The sequence below is a fragment of the Enhydra lutris genome, unplaced genomic scaffold, assembly GCF_002288905.1.
Source record: "Enhydra lutris kenyoni isolate GAN:26980312 unplaced genomic scaffold, ASM228890v2 scaffoldscaffold11, whole genome shotgun sequence".
In the NCBI taxonomy this organism is placed as follows: domain Eukaryota; kingdom Metazoa; phylum Chordata; class Mammalia; order Carnivora; family Mustelidae; genus Enhydra; species Enhydra lutris.
This window is the reverse complement of record NW_019154095.1, coordinates 30,079,301-30,093,213: the sequence shown is the minus strand read 5'-3', so window position 1 is coordinate 30,093,213 and position 13,913 is coordinate 30,079,301. Positions and strand designations below refer to the sequence as shown.

At 39.0% G+C, this 13,913-nt stretch overlaps 1 protein-coding gene across 1 annotated transcript in view; it reads right to left on the bottom strand.

Annotated features, from left to right (window-relative positions):
- The window catches only part of LOC111144494 (neuregulin 1), a 1,132,137-nt gene that overhangs the window by 143,289 nt on the left and 974,935 nt on the right, over positions 1 to 13,913 (bottom strand). Inside the window, exons 4-5 of the mRNA XM_022498799.1 lie at positions 10,880 to 10,930; positions 8,481 to 8,531 (exon numbers count right to left, since the gene is read on the bottom strand). Coding sequence (XP_022354507.1) covers positions 8,481 to 8,531; positions 10,880 to 10,930 — 102 coding nt within the window. The remainder of the gene's footprint in view (positions 1 to 8,480; positions 8,532 to 10,879; positions 10,931 to 13,913) is intronic.

Here is a 13,913-nt window from a genome sequence, read left to right as displayed (position 1 = left end):
CATTCCAGCAGTCCTTTGACGATTAGCTGAACTATCAATACATAGCACCTTTATTAAAAAAAAAAAAAAAAAGATTTAAATAATCAAGCACCTCCTGTTCTAGAGGCATTATAATAAGAGTAGGACAGAGAATAGCAAAATCTGCCTACAGATGAACTAGTGGAGACATTACTTCCTCTAGGGTTCAGCGGTGATACCTAGGAGGCTGGTAAAGCCTCAGAAAGGGTGATTTCACACTTCAGCAAGACCTGTGGACTTTTCTGTGCAATATGAAACGGAATGGGCTAAGCATGTTTCTTTTCCTTCTCTTACTGTTAGAAGGAAGAAAGGAAGGAAGATGCAAGTTACTCTGGTGAAAGAAGCTAGTAATTTTTCAAAATCTACTTAAGCACAGATTTTTAAATAAAAGAATCTCCATGAAGCAGACTTTGATTTTTAACTCCAAAGTCAGAACATTTTACAGATTTCAAAAATGCTTCCCATGTATTCTAACTTGAAAACTGTAGCTCATTTAAAAAAAAGAAATCTTTTCTACTTTCTTCAGAAAAGCACTAAGTTTATGGATTTTTTTAAAAAAAAAGAGGGGGGCGCCTGGGTGGCTCAGTTGGTTAAGCGACTGCCTTCAGCTCAGGTCATGATCCTGGAGTCCCGGGATCGAGTCCCGCATCAGGCTCCCAGCTCCACGGGGAGTCTGCTTCTCCCTCTGACCTTCTCCTCGCTCATGCTCTCTCTCACTGTCTCTCTCTTCTCTCAAATAAATAAATAAAATGTTTAAAAAAAAAGAGGGTATTTTAATTATGATTATATTCAACTCATAGATTCTAATGAAGAGTCTTTCAAGGTATTTCAACAGTCTTCAGTTTCCTAACTCATTTTCTTTAAAAATTCTGCTTTAATCTTGTCTGCCCAGTTGAACAATGTTCAGTAACATTTATTTTTAATTTTCCTTTAAATTTCTTTGTGAGAGCAGTGCCTGGGTGGCTCAGTTGTTAAGCCTCTGCCTTCAGCTCAGGTTAGGATCCCAGGGTCCTGGGATTGAGCCCCTCATTGGGCTCCCTGCTCATCAGGAAGCTCGCTTCTCCCTCTCCCACTCTCCCTGCTTGTGTTCCCTCTCTCACTGTGTCTCTGTCAAATAAATAGGTAAATAAAATCTTAAAAAAAAAAAAAAATCTCGGTGAGATACCTATTTCCTGAGTCTTCTCAAGTTGTCTGCTCATCAGCAACAGAGGACGGTGCTGGTTTTACCTGTCTGGCCCACTTTGCCTTTCTTTAGATACAAAACCTTCCCCTTTGTAATGAACCTAAACCCTGCGGTTCCCACAGGGCTGAGCTCATCTGCCTGTTCCCACAGGGCTGAGCTCATCTGCCTCAGGGACCCAAACACACACACCAGGGGATATCTGACCCCACGCCCTGCCCAACGGAAGTCATTAATCTCCTGGATACAGTAATGATTTTAGGGGTAGGCAAGGACACAATCAGATTCTTCCTTAAATTCTTCCTCAAGTTCTGCTGTGCGGATAAGGAGTAGACTTTCTCTTCTTTTTAGACCATGAACTGAGGGGTTACAGGCTCAGAGATACCAGCAGTTATCTCCTTGTCAGGCAGAGAAAGCCCACTAAGAGTGAAGCTAACATCTGAGGAGAAACAAAGCGTAAAGACTGAGAAGCCATTCCTTTACGTGACTGAGGTTCTGGATCCAACTGGACCAGTTATGGAAGCCAACATATGCTCTTTATATGTAAGCCCTTTGGAGTTAAAGTTCTACAGCTGGTAACTGATAAACTCTTAAATCAGAATGCCCCTATTTCTTTTTGTGCTGTAGCTTTATCATGTCTTTCCCCATCCCTTCCTCTATCTTTTTCTCCCCTCTCCTCCAGGGAGAGAGCTGTTTCCTAGAGGACCCCCTATCTAATTCAAAGGCGTCCAGTCCCATCTTCCAATTTCTCAGATCCCTAGATAACTTGAAAAAAATAAAGAAATAAATAAAACCACCAAGTTTGGCATAAGTAAATTTATCAAAATCTTGCTAGCTTTGTTCTTCCAGATGCTTTCTTGATATACACCCGTTTCTACTCCCTTGCCTCCACTCACATTTAATAAATTAAAACTCTTCTATCTAATCCATTCCACTGCTCTATCTCAAATGATTAAAAACACTCAGTAAAGTTTTTACTACTCTGAAAACAGAAAAAATAAAGACGTCTTCCCCTCTTCCAGCTGATATGCAAAAAGACTGATGAATTTTTTTTAATGTTAAAGAGAATATTCCAGTAAAAACCTCCCCAAAGAATAAAATACAGAGAAATAATTGCTCCAGGTCTGATAATTTCCCACTAATGAATAACTCTGTCATACAAAGAATTTTCAGGATTTGAGATATCATGCACTAAATTAAATAGTACTTAGTCTGGAATAAGGCAACGTATCTATCCCAAACATAAATGACCACCGAGGGTATGCCTGTTTGATGAAGATCAGAATCCCATTAGCACCATGGCTCTAACAGTATTCCCATCTCTGTAAAATAGCATATTTGGAAATATACCACATCATTCTCAAAATAACAAAGCCAAACCGCAAGGTCACTGAAATAATTCTAGACCAACACTTCTGCCTCCTGTTTTTACTATTAAACCCTTGAATTGTGTTGCCACTAACTAAGAGCTCACCCATCCATTTCATTCCCTTATAGTGTGTGGAAAGGGTATGACTTCAATAAAAGCTGGCTTTGGGATAACTGGGACTAATGTGATTTTATTCCTGGAGTCTTCATAAAAAACTGCATCTTGATGCTTTTCTTTTTCTTTTTTTTTTTTTTTTAAGAAGGCCTTCCCTCAAACTAACTGAACAAATCCCATAAGACTTTGTAAATAAAAGACCAAAACATTTGTTACCAGAAGATTCAGGTTTAAATTTCTCTTCCACCACCTACTTACTTTTTGAATTTGGACATGTCAGAATGTCTGAGCTTCAACCCATCAGCTGACAAATGGGATAAAATCGAGGTCACAGAGTTCCTATGTGAATATATGACTCAATATATAAAAATAAGCCTTATAAAATATATAGTATGGTACAAATATCAGTTATGTATGTTTACACATACACATACACGGTTTATTTCATGATTCAAAAGAATAATTTGGTAAAGGTTAATTTCAACTGAATACCAAAGGTTAACTACAATTTCATTATAAGCTTGACCAAAAGTTTCAAAGTTATCTTGTCCAGTGATAGAATGCAGTGGGAGGCAGGGAGTGACTTTAGAAAGGTCAAAGGCAGAACTGAAGAACTGTATTACAGTTGCAGGTGGTGCTTTAAGAAAGAAGTAAGATACAGTCACTTACAAAATGAATGAATGACTGTGAAGGCAATAACTTGTCTGAACACAGCAATGGCTGTGACATACACCTCCGTCCTCTTGCTCCAAGTCACTTACTGTCCTAAAAAACCCTAAGTGTCTTCGCAATTAGAAAGATGGCAGTAATACTAGTTGGGCAATTTCCTTTTAAAATTATTCTCTTATTGCTCTATGATGCTTGGGAATTTGTCCTTCTCCACAACAGACAGCGCCACCACACCCCAGAAAATGCCATGTTTATAGAAATGTGGAAACACAATTTGCATTCAGTTAGAAGTCGCTCTCCAACGGTGACAGGACGGACTTCGTATTTTGCCACCAATAAAGACCTGAAATTGAAATGCCATTTTTTCCAGCAGAGAAATCATTTAGCAAAGGTCCAGGCAGTTTCCTCTACCATTAAAGCAGGTAAGTCAGTTGCAGCTGAAGGCAGAATGTAAGAATCAGAGCTTTAAATCTCTCACCAAGGGACCAGCGGACGTGGTCAAATCTAATCAATACTGATCACTGTGCTAGTCCCAAGTGAAAATGCTGTATCTCATTATAACAGAAATGTCCTGCAGACAAAAGACATTTTCCCCTTCAGCCAGCTCTTTTAGGTGCCAAATTAAAGACTGCATCGTCCATTTCATTCAGAGATTTCAAAGAGGACTTCCTGGATAAGTTCCTTTGAAATGCCCTCTTAGCTGAGAATATATCATATTTTGAAGAGGCACAGTGATTTCTTGGCTTGGAACTTTCAGCAGCATCATCTGGAATGCAAATAATTAACTCCCTTCCTCCTCCAAAAATAAAGATATTTTCCTATATTGTTCAAATGAGATGCAAGGCCTCCTCTGATGACCTTTGTCTCTTCAGAGCTACATCAGGTTTTCGTTTTTATCTCTCCCACAGATAGGGGAGACCACCTAAAAGCAAAGTTGTGCTAAATGATTCACATGAATTTTCCCACATTAGGCTTCCAATGTAGATTTGAGATAAACAGGATTATACGGACCTTGAAACTGAGTCTCAGGGAGGTTAGACCATTTGCCTAAGATTACCCAGTAATTAGATCATTGGTATTTAACTTGCGAGCATGTGTCCACGCAAGGTGTGCATGCTGTCCATTTTACCTCACTGCTCGGCATGCTTTGATGTGCGTAACACACAGATCACATGGGCTCAGCTGGTCCCAGGTCATGCATTTCCCTAAGCTACCATCCACACCTCCAATCCACTTTGTGTCAAAGATTACTTTCCAGTCCATTCACAGGATCTCATTCCTTTTAATATTAAAGGCTTTTTCTTTGAGGCAAAAAAACTCTCACATATCATGCATAGCAAGCTAGTGGATTGCCTGGGTTTGAATTCTGCTTCTGTGACTTCCGATAAAATTTATCAGCCTTAACATCTGAAGAATGGATTAAGGTTTTATGAGAACCATTATGGGTCTCCATACAAATCACCTAACACAGTGCCGGGCACACAGAAAGACTTCAACAGATGTTTGCCATTATTATTATTATTATTATTATTACGAACACTTACAACTATTTAAGACTGTTTTCCAGAAACTTATCTTTATTTTTTTCTAATTACTATTCATTAGACTTCATTTTTGTTTCTCTCTTTTATACATTAAATTGGAATGGATGGTTCTTAATTCAGTAAAGTGACTGGTATTAACAATTGTACCTTTTTATAGCATTCAATAAAATCATAGGCAAAATAGGGTCATGGGCAGCTGGCACTTCAGAGGGAAGTCATTATGGTTTGTTCTAAGCAATTCTTTTACTTTTTTGCTGATCCTACATAAAGGAGGAACAAGAGAGTCCTACTAACCGTTTTGTAAAGTTCACGTTCTTCTCCTTTTACAATAGCACTTACGTGTAACAGGACACTCATCTAGCAAATTACATGTTTCAAGTTACAGATGCCTCATTTACCAAAACAAAGTAAATAAAATAAAGGCAAATAATGTTCACCTTTACCAGGAGATCATTATAGGAAACATCTTGAACATTTCATAAATTAGCAACTCTAAAAATAGTGAGTGTACAATGCAAAGTTCAATCCCAGTTTCAAAAAAGAAATAGCGAAAATTTTCCTTCCAAAGGGAAGGATCAGTACCTTTGGCATTTCATCAATATGCATGAAATGTCAGGAATAATAATACAAAGGGGAAATAAATGATAAGGTATTTGTAAATGAAACATAAATCCCTTAAAACCTCTAGTCAAGAACAACTGCTTTATTGTTACAATGAGTTTTAAAGAATTATTTAAAAGTTTAAGATTTCAGAAAACTATTTTAAAATACTTCTGATTCGTATTTGGTAACACGAGAAAAATGCATCTGATACATTAAGTAGACTGAGGGAGAGTGGATGAACAGAAACCCAGAATGAAAAACACTGATAAGAAGAATGTATATTAAAATATTAGCAGGAGTATTTCAGATAGGTAGGTGGGCAATACTTATTCTCTTCTTTTTGTTTTTTTCTCTATCCCAACAGGAGATACAGAGGGCTAAAGTAGAACTTAGAGGGTGGGAGTGGTCAGGGGAGGCTCTGGGGAGAAGCGGGATGCAGGGACAAAGGACAGACTTGGCATCCTTCGGGTTATAGGGCATAAATCCTTCCGGGCACAGGGTCAAGGGCATAAACTGACAGGGCTGAACCCCCTCAGGGTTTACTCAGCAGTGAGCTGCTCTCATCAACAGGACTGGGGCTGTTAGGGGCTGCTTTTGCACACAGGTGCGCCTCTTCTGCCTAAAAAAGGGAAAAGTAACAGGATCGCCTGACCCCCGAGAGCACACGCACTCATCCCAATACACAACAGGTTTGCCGAATCCATTGACAGGCTCTGCAAAATGTACACAGCAAACGACAGTGCCCAGAGTTCCAAGAATGTCGCCCACAGAGACGTGACTGCATTGTAAGAGCAGGGTTCGCTTCTCCCACACGGGGATTTACCGGTGTCTCCTTTCTGGTGGAAACAAAGCAAAAAGGAACCTATTCTTCGGCGCTGATTATTTCTGACCCGTGTGGACTTTCCCAAGGCCTTCGACTGTTATAGATGACTTGAATGTGTAAGTCCCGCTTATGGCTATTTCTGCTGCCTCAAGTTTCCCCTTCGGCCTTTGCTACATGGAGCTCTATTGACGTCACGGACCCTGCACTGCGGAGCTCTGCAAATGCTCCCTCTAGAAGAGTTGAGTGCCTCATGCTGCTCTCACTGCTCTCACCAAGACTGGACTCAGGATCTGGTCACTCCCAGTTCTACTTTCAAATTACAGAGTGTATTTTCATGAGATTAAGAAAATGTGTGCTTGAATCAATTCCACAGTGTTTCCTGAGAGCCCAGCCTGAACAGGGAAGGGGGGGAATGTATGAAAATGGCTCACTGAAATATTTTTATATGATATTAAAATACAAAGCCTTCTTTTTTAGTCTAAAACCTTTACCAAATATCAGGAACTAACTCTGCCGAGAGTTAGAGATCAGAGTCAGATTTCAAAATTATTTCTCTCTCAACAGAATTGCAATGAATACAAATGTAAACTGAGAGATTCATTTCAGTTCCCTGAAGCTCTGGAAAACCCAAAGAAGTATTTCTTCTATTCCAAAACTACTCGCATATGCTTAAGGATCGCATCCATCGCCCCGTTAATGATAGCAGGAGGGTTCCAATTACAAGAGTTTCAATAACTTTATTCAATGAATCATGCAGGGGAGAAACTGTTCCCAGACAAAATGCCAAAAAGAAAAATCTAGTATTTGCCCTTGTATAATAAACACTCAAAAATCTAAAACAAAGCTCAACATGATTCCTTAATGTGAGTTAGTTAAAATCTATATAATTATACTAATCTTTTTATAAGTAGAATTAAGTAACAAATATCCCAAGCTCCCCAGAAGGGATTATCGTTTTAGACTATGTAATGAGTATCTTTAGAATACAGAAGAAGCCAATGTAGTCCTCTCTGGCATCTTATTTCCTGTTTGATCTCGCTAGATTGCTTCCATCAATCTAGTTAAATGATGCTTTATCTAGCTAAAATGTAGTCAAAACATCATACTTCATGCAATAAAAAATACGTTTACATCATATCGTTACAGTCCTGGTACTAACCCGAAGGGAAAGGCTTTAGATTCAAACTGGATGTATTTAAACAGATGGACAAAACAACTGAAGTGGCTTAAAATACAGACCTTCCTGCCAGTGTTTCCTACCACACTGATAGCCAAAGGAAATTGTGCCCTCAACATGCTCCCCGGGTTGGAACAGAATAATCGGGAATATCTACTTATGGAAGAGCTTCTCAAACTGAGAAATAGCGTTAAATAAAGAGCTAAAATAAGGGAGAAGAAGACTGTAATTATAGGTTTTATTTTCAAGGTCTGATAAATTCCCCTGCTGGATATCAAAATTTAATTCAACGCTATTCACAATTCATAAGTATCAAAACTATTTTTACTAGTCCTTGCTAATTTCTTAAGTTCCCCCGATATGGCACAAAGCACCAATCAATCTAACAGTTGTAGAACTCCACAAGCACAAAGCACATTTCACATTAAACAGATGAAAACTAATCTGAGATCTTGCCTAGGGACTTGCTTTCAAACATTTTCATAATTAGTCACTTGCTATCAAATTTGAATTAAGGGCATCTATATATAGTTTCCTTACTCTATCACAGCAGACTCTGTATGAGAACTGGGGAGCTTTAGAATAGGCCCCAAACAGCTGGGTATCAGGCCTCAAGCAATTGCTAAAGGCAACAAGACACACTAAAAACAACGATGTTCTCTATTGTTCACCCAGAACCAGGCCTCAGAGGCTCTGCAGTCATTTTTCAACATTCAAAGACACTACAGTATAACGCCACCCCATATGCAGTGTTTTCCAATGTCCATGTGTATCTTAGGGGGAGGGGATATCTAATCCCCTTACCCCCACCGCAAGCACAGTACGGGGCCATTTCCTTCCATGCAGCAAATACCAGCCTGCTCCCAAACTTGATGTATGGTTGGTTCCTCAGCAAGGGTAGAGGAGAGACAGGAACACCACCTCCAGAGGCAGATACTGTCTTGGGTTCAAAACTAGTGAATGGAATATTCAAATATACTTACATGAAGAAGTATTTGCTCCTTCTGTTGATACTGATATTCTAATGGGAGACTCTATAAAACAAAGAAGTGAAATGAGGCTTTATTGAGTCAGGCTGCTTGCATTTTTAACATCAGAAATGTGCCAGGCTCAGGGATCATCTGGAAAAAGAGGACTAGGAAACAGTGCAACGGAAAAGCTGAAGCATTTTTAAGTCAGAGGAAGATGTATGCAAAATTCAAAGACCACGGAGGACTCTATCCATAGTCTAAACCCAAGGGATGAACATGGAAATTAGTCCACCTGCAGAGAAACCCCACATACCAACTGGTGTACGAACTTCCTAGAAACATGACTCAACATGACTCTGAACAGAGCCACAGGACAGGTGAGATGGCCCATTCCTTCTCTCAAGTGTGGTCCTGATTTTCAGAAACATGAAACCAAAGAGAACAATCCCCATATTCAGAGAGAATGAAAGTCAACTTTCATGAGCAAAGGGAAAAAAAAAAAGAAGAAGAATGAATCTGTTCTCAGGCAACATGGTCTGCGTAGACACCCTGAGCAAACACAGTGCTGAAGAAAGTCCATGCAAGATCCGCTGGCATGATACAGTAGGATCAACCAAAACATGCTCAATAAACTCGTAATACGATCACTGGAGACGTACAGGGGCAAGATTCTCTTAGGGAGCCAGTACAAAGGAAGGAAAGCTAGTATTTAAATACAGACAGAGCATAAAACACAACTCATGCAAAAAAAAAGCATGGGACCCAAGGGTTTTTATTAGTCACAAAGAAGAACAAGTTAGTATCAAAGAGGGATTGAAAGTCAGCAGCCAGAAAGCTATAAAGATTCAAGTCATAGATCGGAAAATACTAGTGAGAGTCACTCCCAATTCCCAAGAGAAGCATCACATAATCTAAAAAACCCAGCTTCCTAACAATGTCTGTGGAGTCAGGTAGTGAAGCCCTTCATAAGAAAGAAATGCCTGAGTGAAAGGGGAAGAAAACTCAGATAATTTAACAATTTTGTTGTTTTGTTTTTGTTGTTCTTTTTACCTTTATCTTTTCTCCCCTCCCTCCCTGTCTCCCTCCCTTCTCTCTTGCTTTCTTTGTTCCTCAGAGAAGTACAACCCTCTTAGACTCTGGGATCATCCCACCCTGTAACGCACAGATGTCCATCTTAGGAACAACACGTGGATATGCCCTAAACATGGTCAAAGCCATCTGGGATACAGAGAGATTTAACTTTTATGATCTTGAACAATGGCTTTGAAGGGAAGAGGAGAAACTGGTGAAGAGAAGTTAAAAAAAAAAAAAAAAAAAAAAAGCTGTGTTTGATCATATGGCCTCCTCCAACTTTCCAACAAGGTACAGGCCATATGAAGGAAATCAATGACACTAAAATATTAAATACAGGGTAATGAGAAGGAATACTGAGCTAGCTGGAAGGACCTGCTCTCCTACTTGATGAGACACATGACTTAATATTTCTAATGCTTAAGTCTCTCATCTGTATGATGAAGAAAAATAATGTCTTGTTTCACACATCCATTGTGAACACGAAATGAGATGTAAATGTCTTTGTAAACCATGAGGTGTCATGCAGAAACAAGTTACCATCATACTTCTGAAGTGAGTTTTGAATCTAAGACTCTAAAAACTTGCTTCTCATTAAATATGAATTTTTAAATATTCTAAGGCCCTGTTAACTAAAGAATGACAGAGGATAAGAAAAGTAAAAAGAAAAAAAAAGAGCGAAAAGAAAAGAAAAAAATTCACAGCAGATTAATTAGATTCACAGCAAATGGAGAAATGAATGAATTATGGTTATATACACATTACTAGAGCTGGGTTAGAAGTAGCTAATATCTGCTCAGACTGTAAGTGCGACCAGCAAACATTACAGGCAAGGAAGAAACAAACAAAACAAACCAAAAAGCAATGCATCAACATCTGAAAAATTCAGGCATACAACAGTCTTTTCTCTAAGTTCAGTGACCCACAGCTGCTCGTTAGGAGCCCAGAGGTCAGAGATTGGACACGGACACATTACCCAGGAATGAACTACGGTGGGTTGAAAGGAACAGAGGCAGCTGAGAGAAGCACCTAGAAAGGTTGTAAAAAACTGAATGTATAACCCAGATGTCTTCTTTCCTGGTCTAATGTCACTAAGTTGTATCAAGACATTTCTTTTTCCCATGCATGCCTCCCAGGCCCAGCTTCAGACATACGGCAAGAACTGTACTCCTTTATGGAAAACCCCAAGAGGCAAAAGGAATTGGAGGACATACTGCAGCAGAAAACAAGAACAGCTACAATTTGGATGCAGAAGGGGGTCTGATTAGTAGCAGGTGCAGCCAGCACTCGTTAGGTCTGTGGTTCTGGTTAGTGAAATGAGGTGAGCTTCTTTTCCTTACCTGAAGGCACATATGCTCTTTCAGTGGAGACTGGCATGCCAGTAATGAGGTCTGTAAAAAGAAAAGGTGATAGGAAATTACGATGTATAATCAGGAGGCCGGGAGCCACTTCCACAGCCTGCCTTCCAACTGAAGAAGAGTGTGTCAAGGAAGAAAAGTATTGCAAGAGGGTGATGAAAGCCCAGGCTCTATCCACCCCAAATGTCAGAAATGCAATAAAAAAAAAAAAAAAAAAAAAAAAGGCTGTCCAGATAAGTAGTTCCTCTTTCCTGGGCAAAGAGCATGAGATGAGCCATGCTGGAGTACATAGGAAGAATTCCCCGCCCCCATGGAGCCGGTGAAGGGCAATATACAGCAAGGAGGCCGTGGGTTCCTTCTCAGAGAGGAAGGCAGATGGCAGAAGTAAAAAAAATATCAGAGCTGTAGGATCAATGCTGTGGTCAGAATTTTTCAGTTATCAATCTTTGGAGAACTACACGTTTGTTCAAAAACAAAAGTAAGCAATGCTTCTTGTTGGGATTGGTGAAAAACGTCAAGTTCTGGCATTGAACTCTACAGAAAATTGCCAATGATGATCCAGACGGGTGCCTTATCGGACACAGTTTTCAGCTACTCCCGGCAAGGCACAGAGTAATAGGGAGCTCCCACCCCAACGGAATGAAGGAGAAACTACATCCTGCTGGACACACCATTATGGTGGGAATTGGGACAGTCTTGTTTAAGCTTTGACTTGTTTTCAGTTTACTGCCTTTATCATGGAACAAAGGATGATTCCATTGTCTAACCAACCCTGTCTTCTTCCTGTCCTTCTGGAAAGGGCTTCACTTGCTAAAATCCAGTATTTTCAGTAAGGTGTGGTTTTAGGAAGCCTGGAAAGATGCAGTGATGCAATGATGAGTATCATTCAACCTTCACTGTTGGTATAATTATTGTCAAATAACAAAACAATATGTCACTATTCACTAACCAGGACAAAAAGGTAAGTTGAAGTTACCAGAACCTACTAAAATCCTAAGCAAATCAAATATGTTCTCATTTCATGTTTGAATTAACAGCTTGTTAATCATGGAGTTAGAAATGTTCACGATCAACGTAATCATCTTTAAATATAGATACGACCATTTCAGGTTTCCATGGTAGGACTAGTCCAGTAGGTAAGAAGACTTAATTTGATGGGCAATGTTTCCTTCAACCTCAAACACTTCTCTAGGGATAAAAGGTTTTGTGGACTCAGAAGGGAACAAATAGCATGTGAGACTCAGCAGGGATGTTTAAGAATAAGCATCAGGTGAGATATGAATATATAAAGACCAGAAATATATCTTTAGTAAGACCAAATGTGTCTCTCTTGTGAAAATTAAGTAATGGATAGTCCTCTCTATTCAAACACTAGGAAGACCAACCATTCAAGGTGTGAGATTATTACCAAGCCACCAAAGCAGCCTACACTGCCTCTTCTACCCACAAAAAATGGGAAGAAGTGAAAGGAATCGGAATGGGAAGGTATACGATACCCTTTGGGTTTGTTCATGCAGCAAGCATTAAAGAGGACAGTCTGAGTTGATGATATGGCAATGTCTGTTTCTGACACGACCACAGCTCAATTCCTTGATTTGGGCTACAGAAAATGAAATCATCCTTCTCTGGGGAAAATGTAATCTGAGAGGAAGATTTTAATCAAAGATCCACAACATTTATCTTTCCCTACGAATACCTAGAAGAAGATCCATGTTTCCAAGCAAGTGCCCTCATTAGGAGAGAGGTTTCCTTTTCTATCCTTCAGGACCCATCAATGACATGACAGCCAGACTGAAGTCATAAGCTCAGGATCACAAGAATTGGGCAGAGGTCCCAATCCCAGCATGAATATCAAGACTCGTTTCAAGTTTATTTTTGACAAACCAAGTAGTTGTCCACTGTGACCTTCCAAGGGAAAAACAAAACAAAACAAAAAACAGAGCTTTTCTATCTCCAACTTGAAAGATCTCAGATTAGAGGAAAGGTTGACCATAATGTTTCTTTTTTAAATTGAATGTTACATAAAAATACCAGAACAGGAGGTTACTATAAAAATCTATCTACACAGAGACAGCTTAAAATAATCTCCCTTCCTAAAAAAAAAATTAATAATAACAATCCTCTCCCTTCCTAAAATTAGGTATTTACCCTGGAGACCTTAAAAATATCTTTAACAATTATGGCTCCAAATAGAAACCTTCTGAATTTTCTTGGGGGAAACACAAGTTAGAAGTCATATACTTCTATACTAAAAGAATCCTGCTAATAAGAAAAATTAATCTTTTTGATTAAAATCACTCAGCAACCATTTTAATGCATGTTTTGGGTAGACTCCATAGACTTGCAAAACTACCTTTTGTTATAAGTGATTGAAAACAATTTTGCTGCAATTACAGATTGAAAAAAATTAAGTCCTGCAATCTTCTTGATGTTTACTTAAGTGACATAGTTTTCCTACAGTAATTTGGTATATTAAATCGGTTAATTTATAAAGGACATCCCTTTCATTAGTGCAAGTTAATGAAGATTTAGAATGATCAGGAACTGAACACAGCTGAGCAACTTCTGCTGATTAGGCAAGTAAGCATAAGGAACATTAGTGTATTTTCCATGTTTGACGGCCTTTTTAATAAATCGAATCTGCTCTCAAGAAAAATTTGCAGTGTCTGAAAAATGATACCTTGTGGAAAGGAATTTTTCTCATTAGGATACATGCATGACTTGTCTGAGATTTCTCCATGAGCACACTATACTGAATATAACTATTTGGCAAAAGACACATATACACAGACACAAACATACATATGATGCGTCCGTGTGTATTTCAACAACCACTTCTGTGACTCCTTGTTATTCTAAAATTACGGGTTATTATTTTGTGTGCAAAAAAATATGACCAATCATCTTTTTAAAGATTGAAAATGGGCCCCCTTATTTGTTAGCACAAGTGAAGAGGACTTAAGGAATGTCTTCCAGTGTCTGCATTCTTGCTTACAAGGACAGTTTCACAACTGAG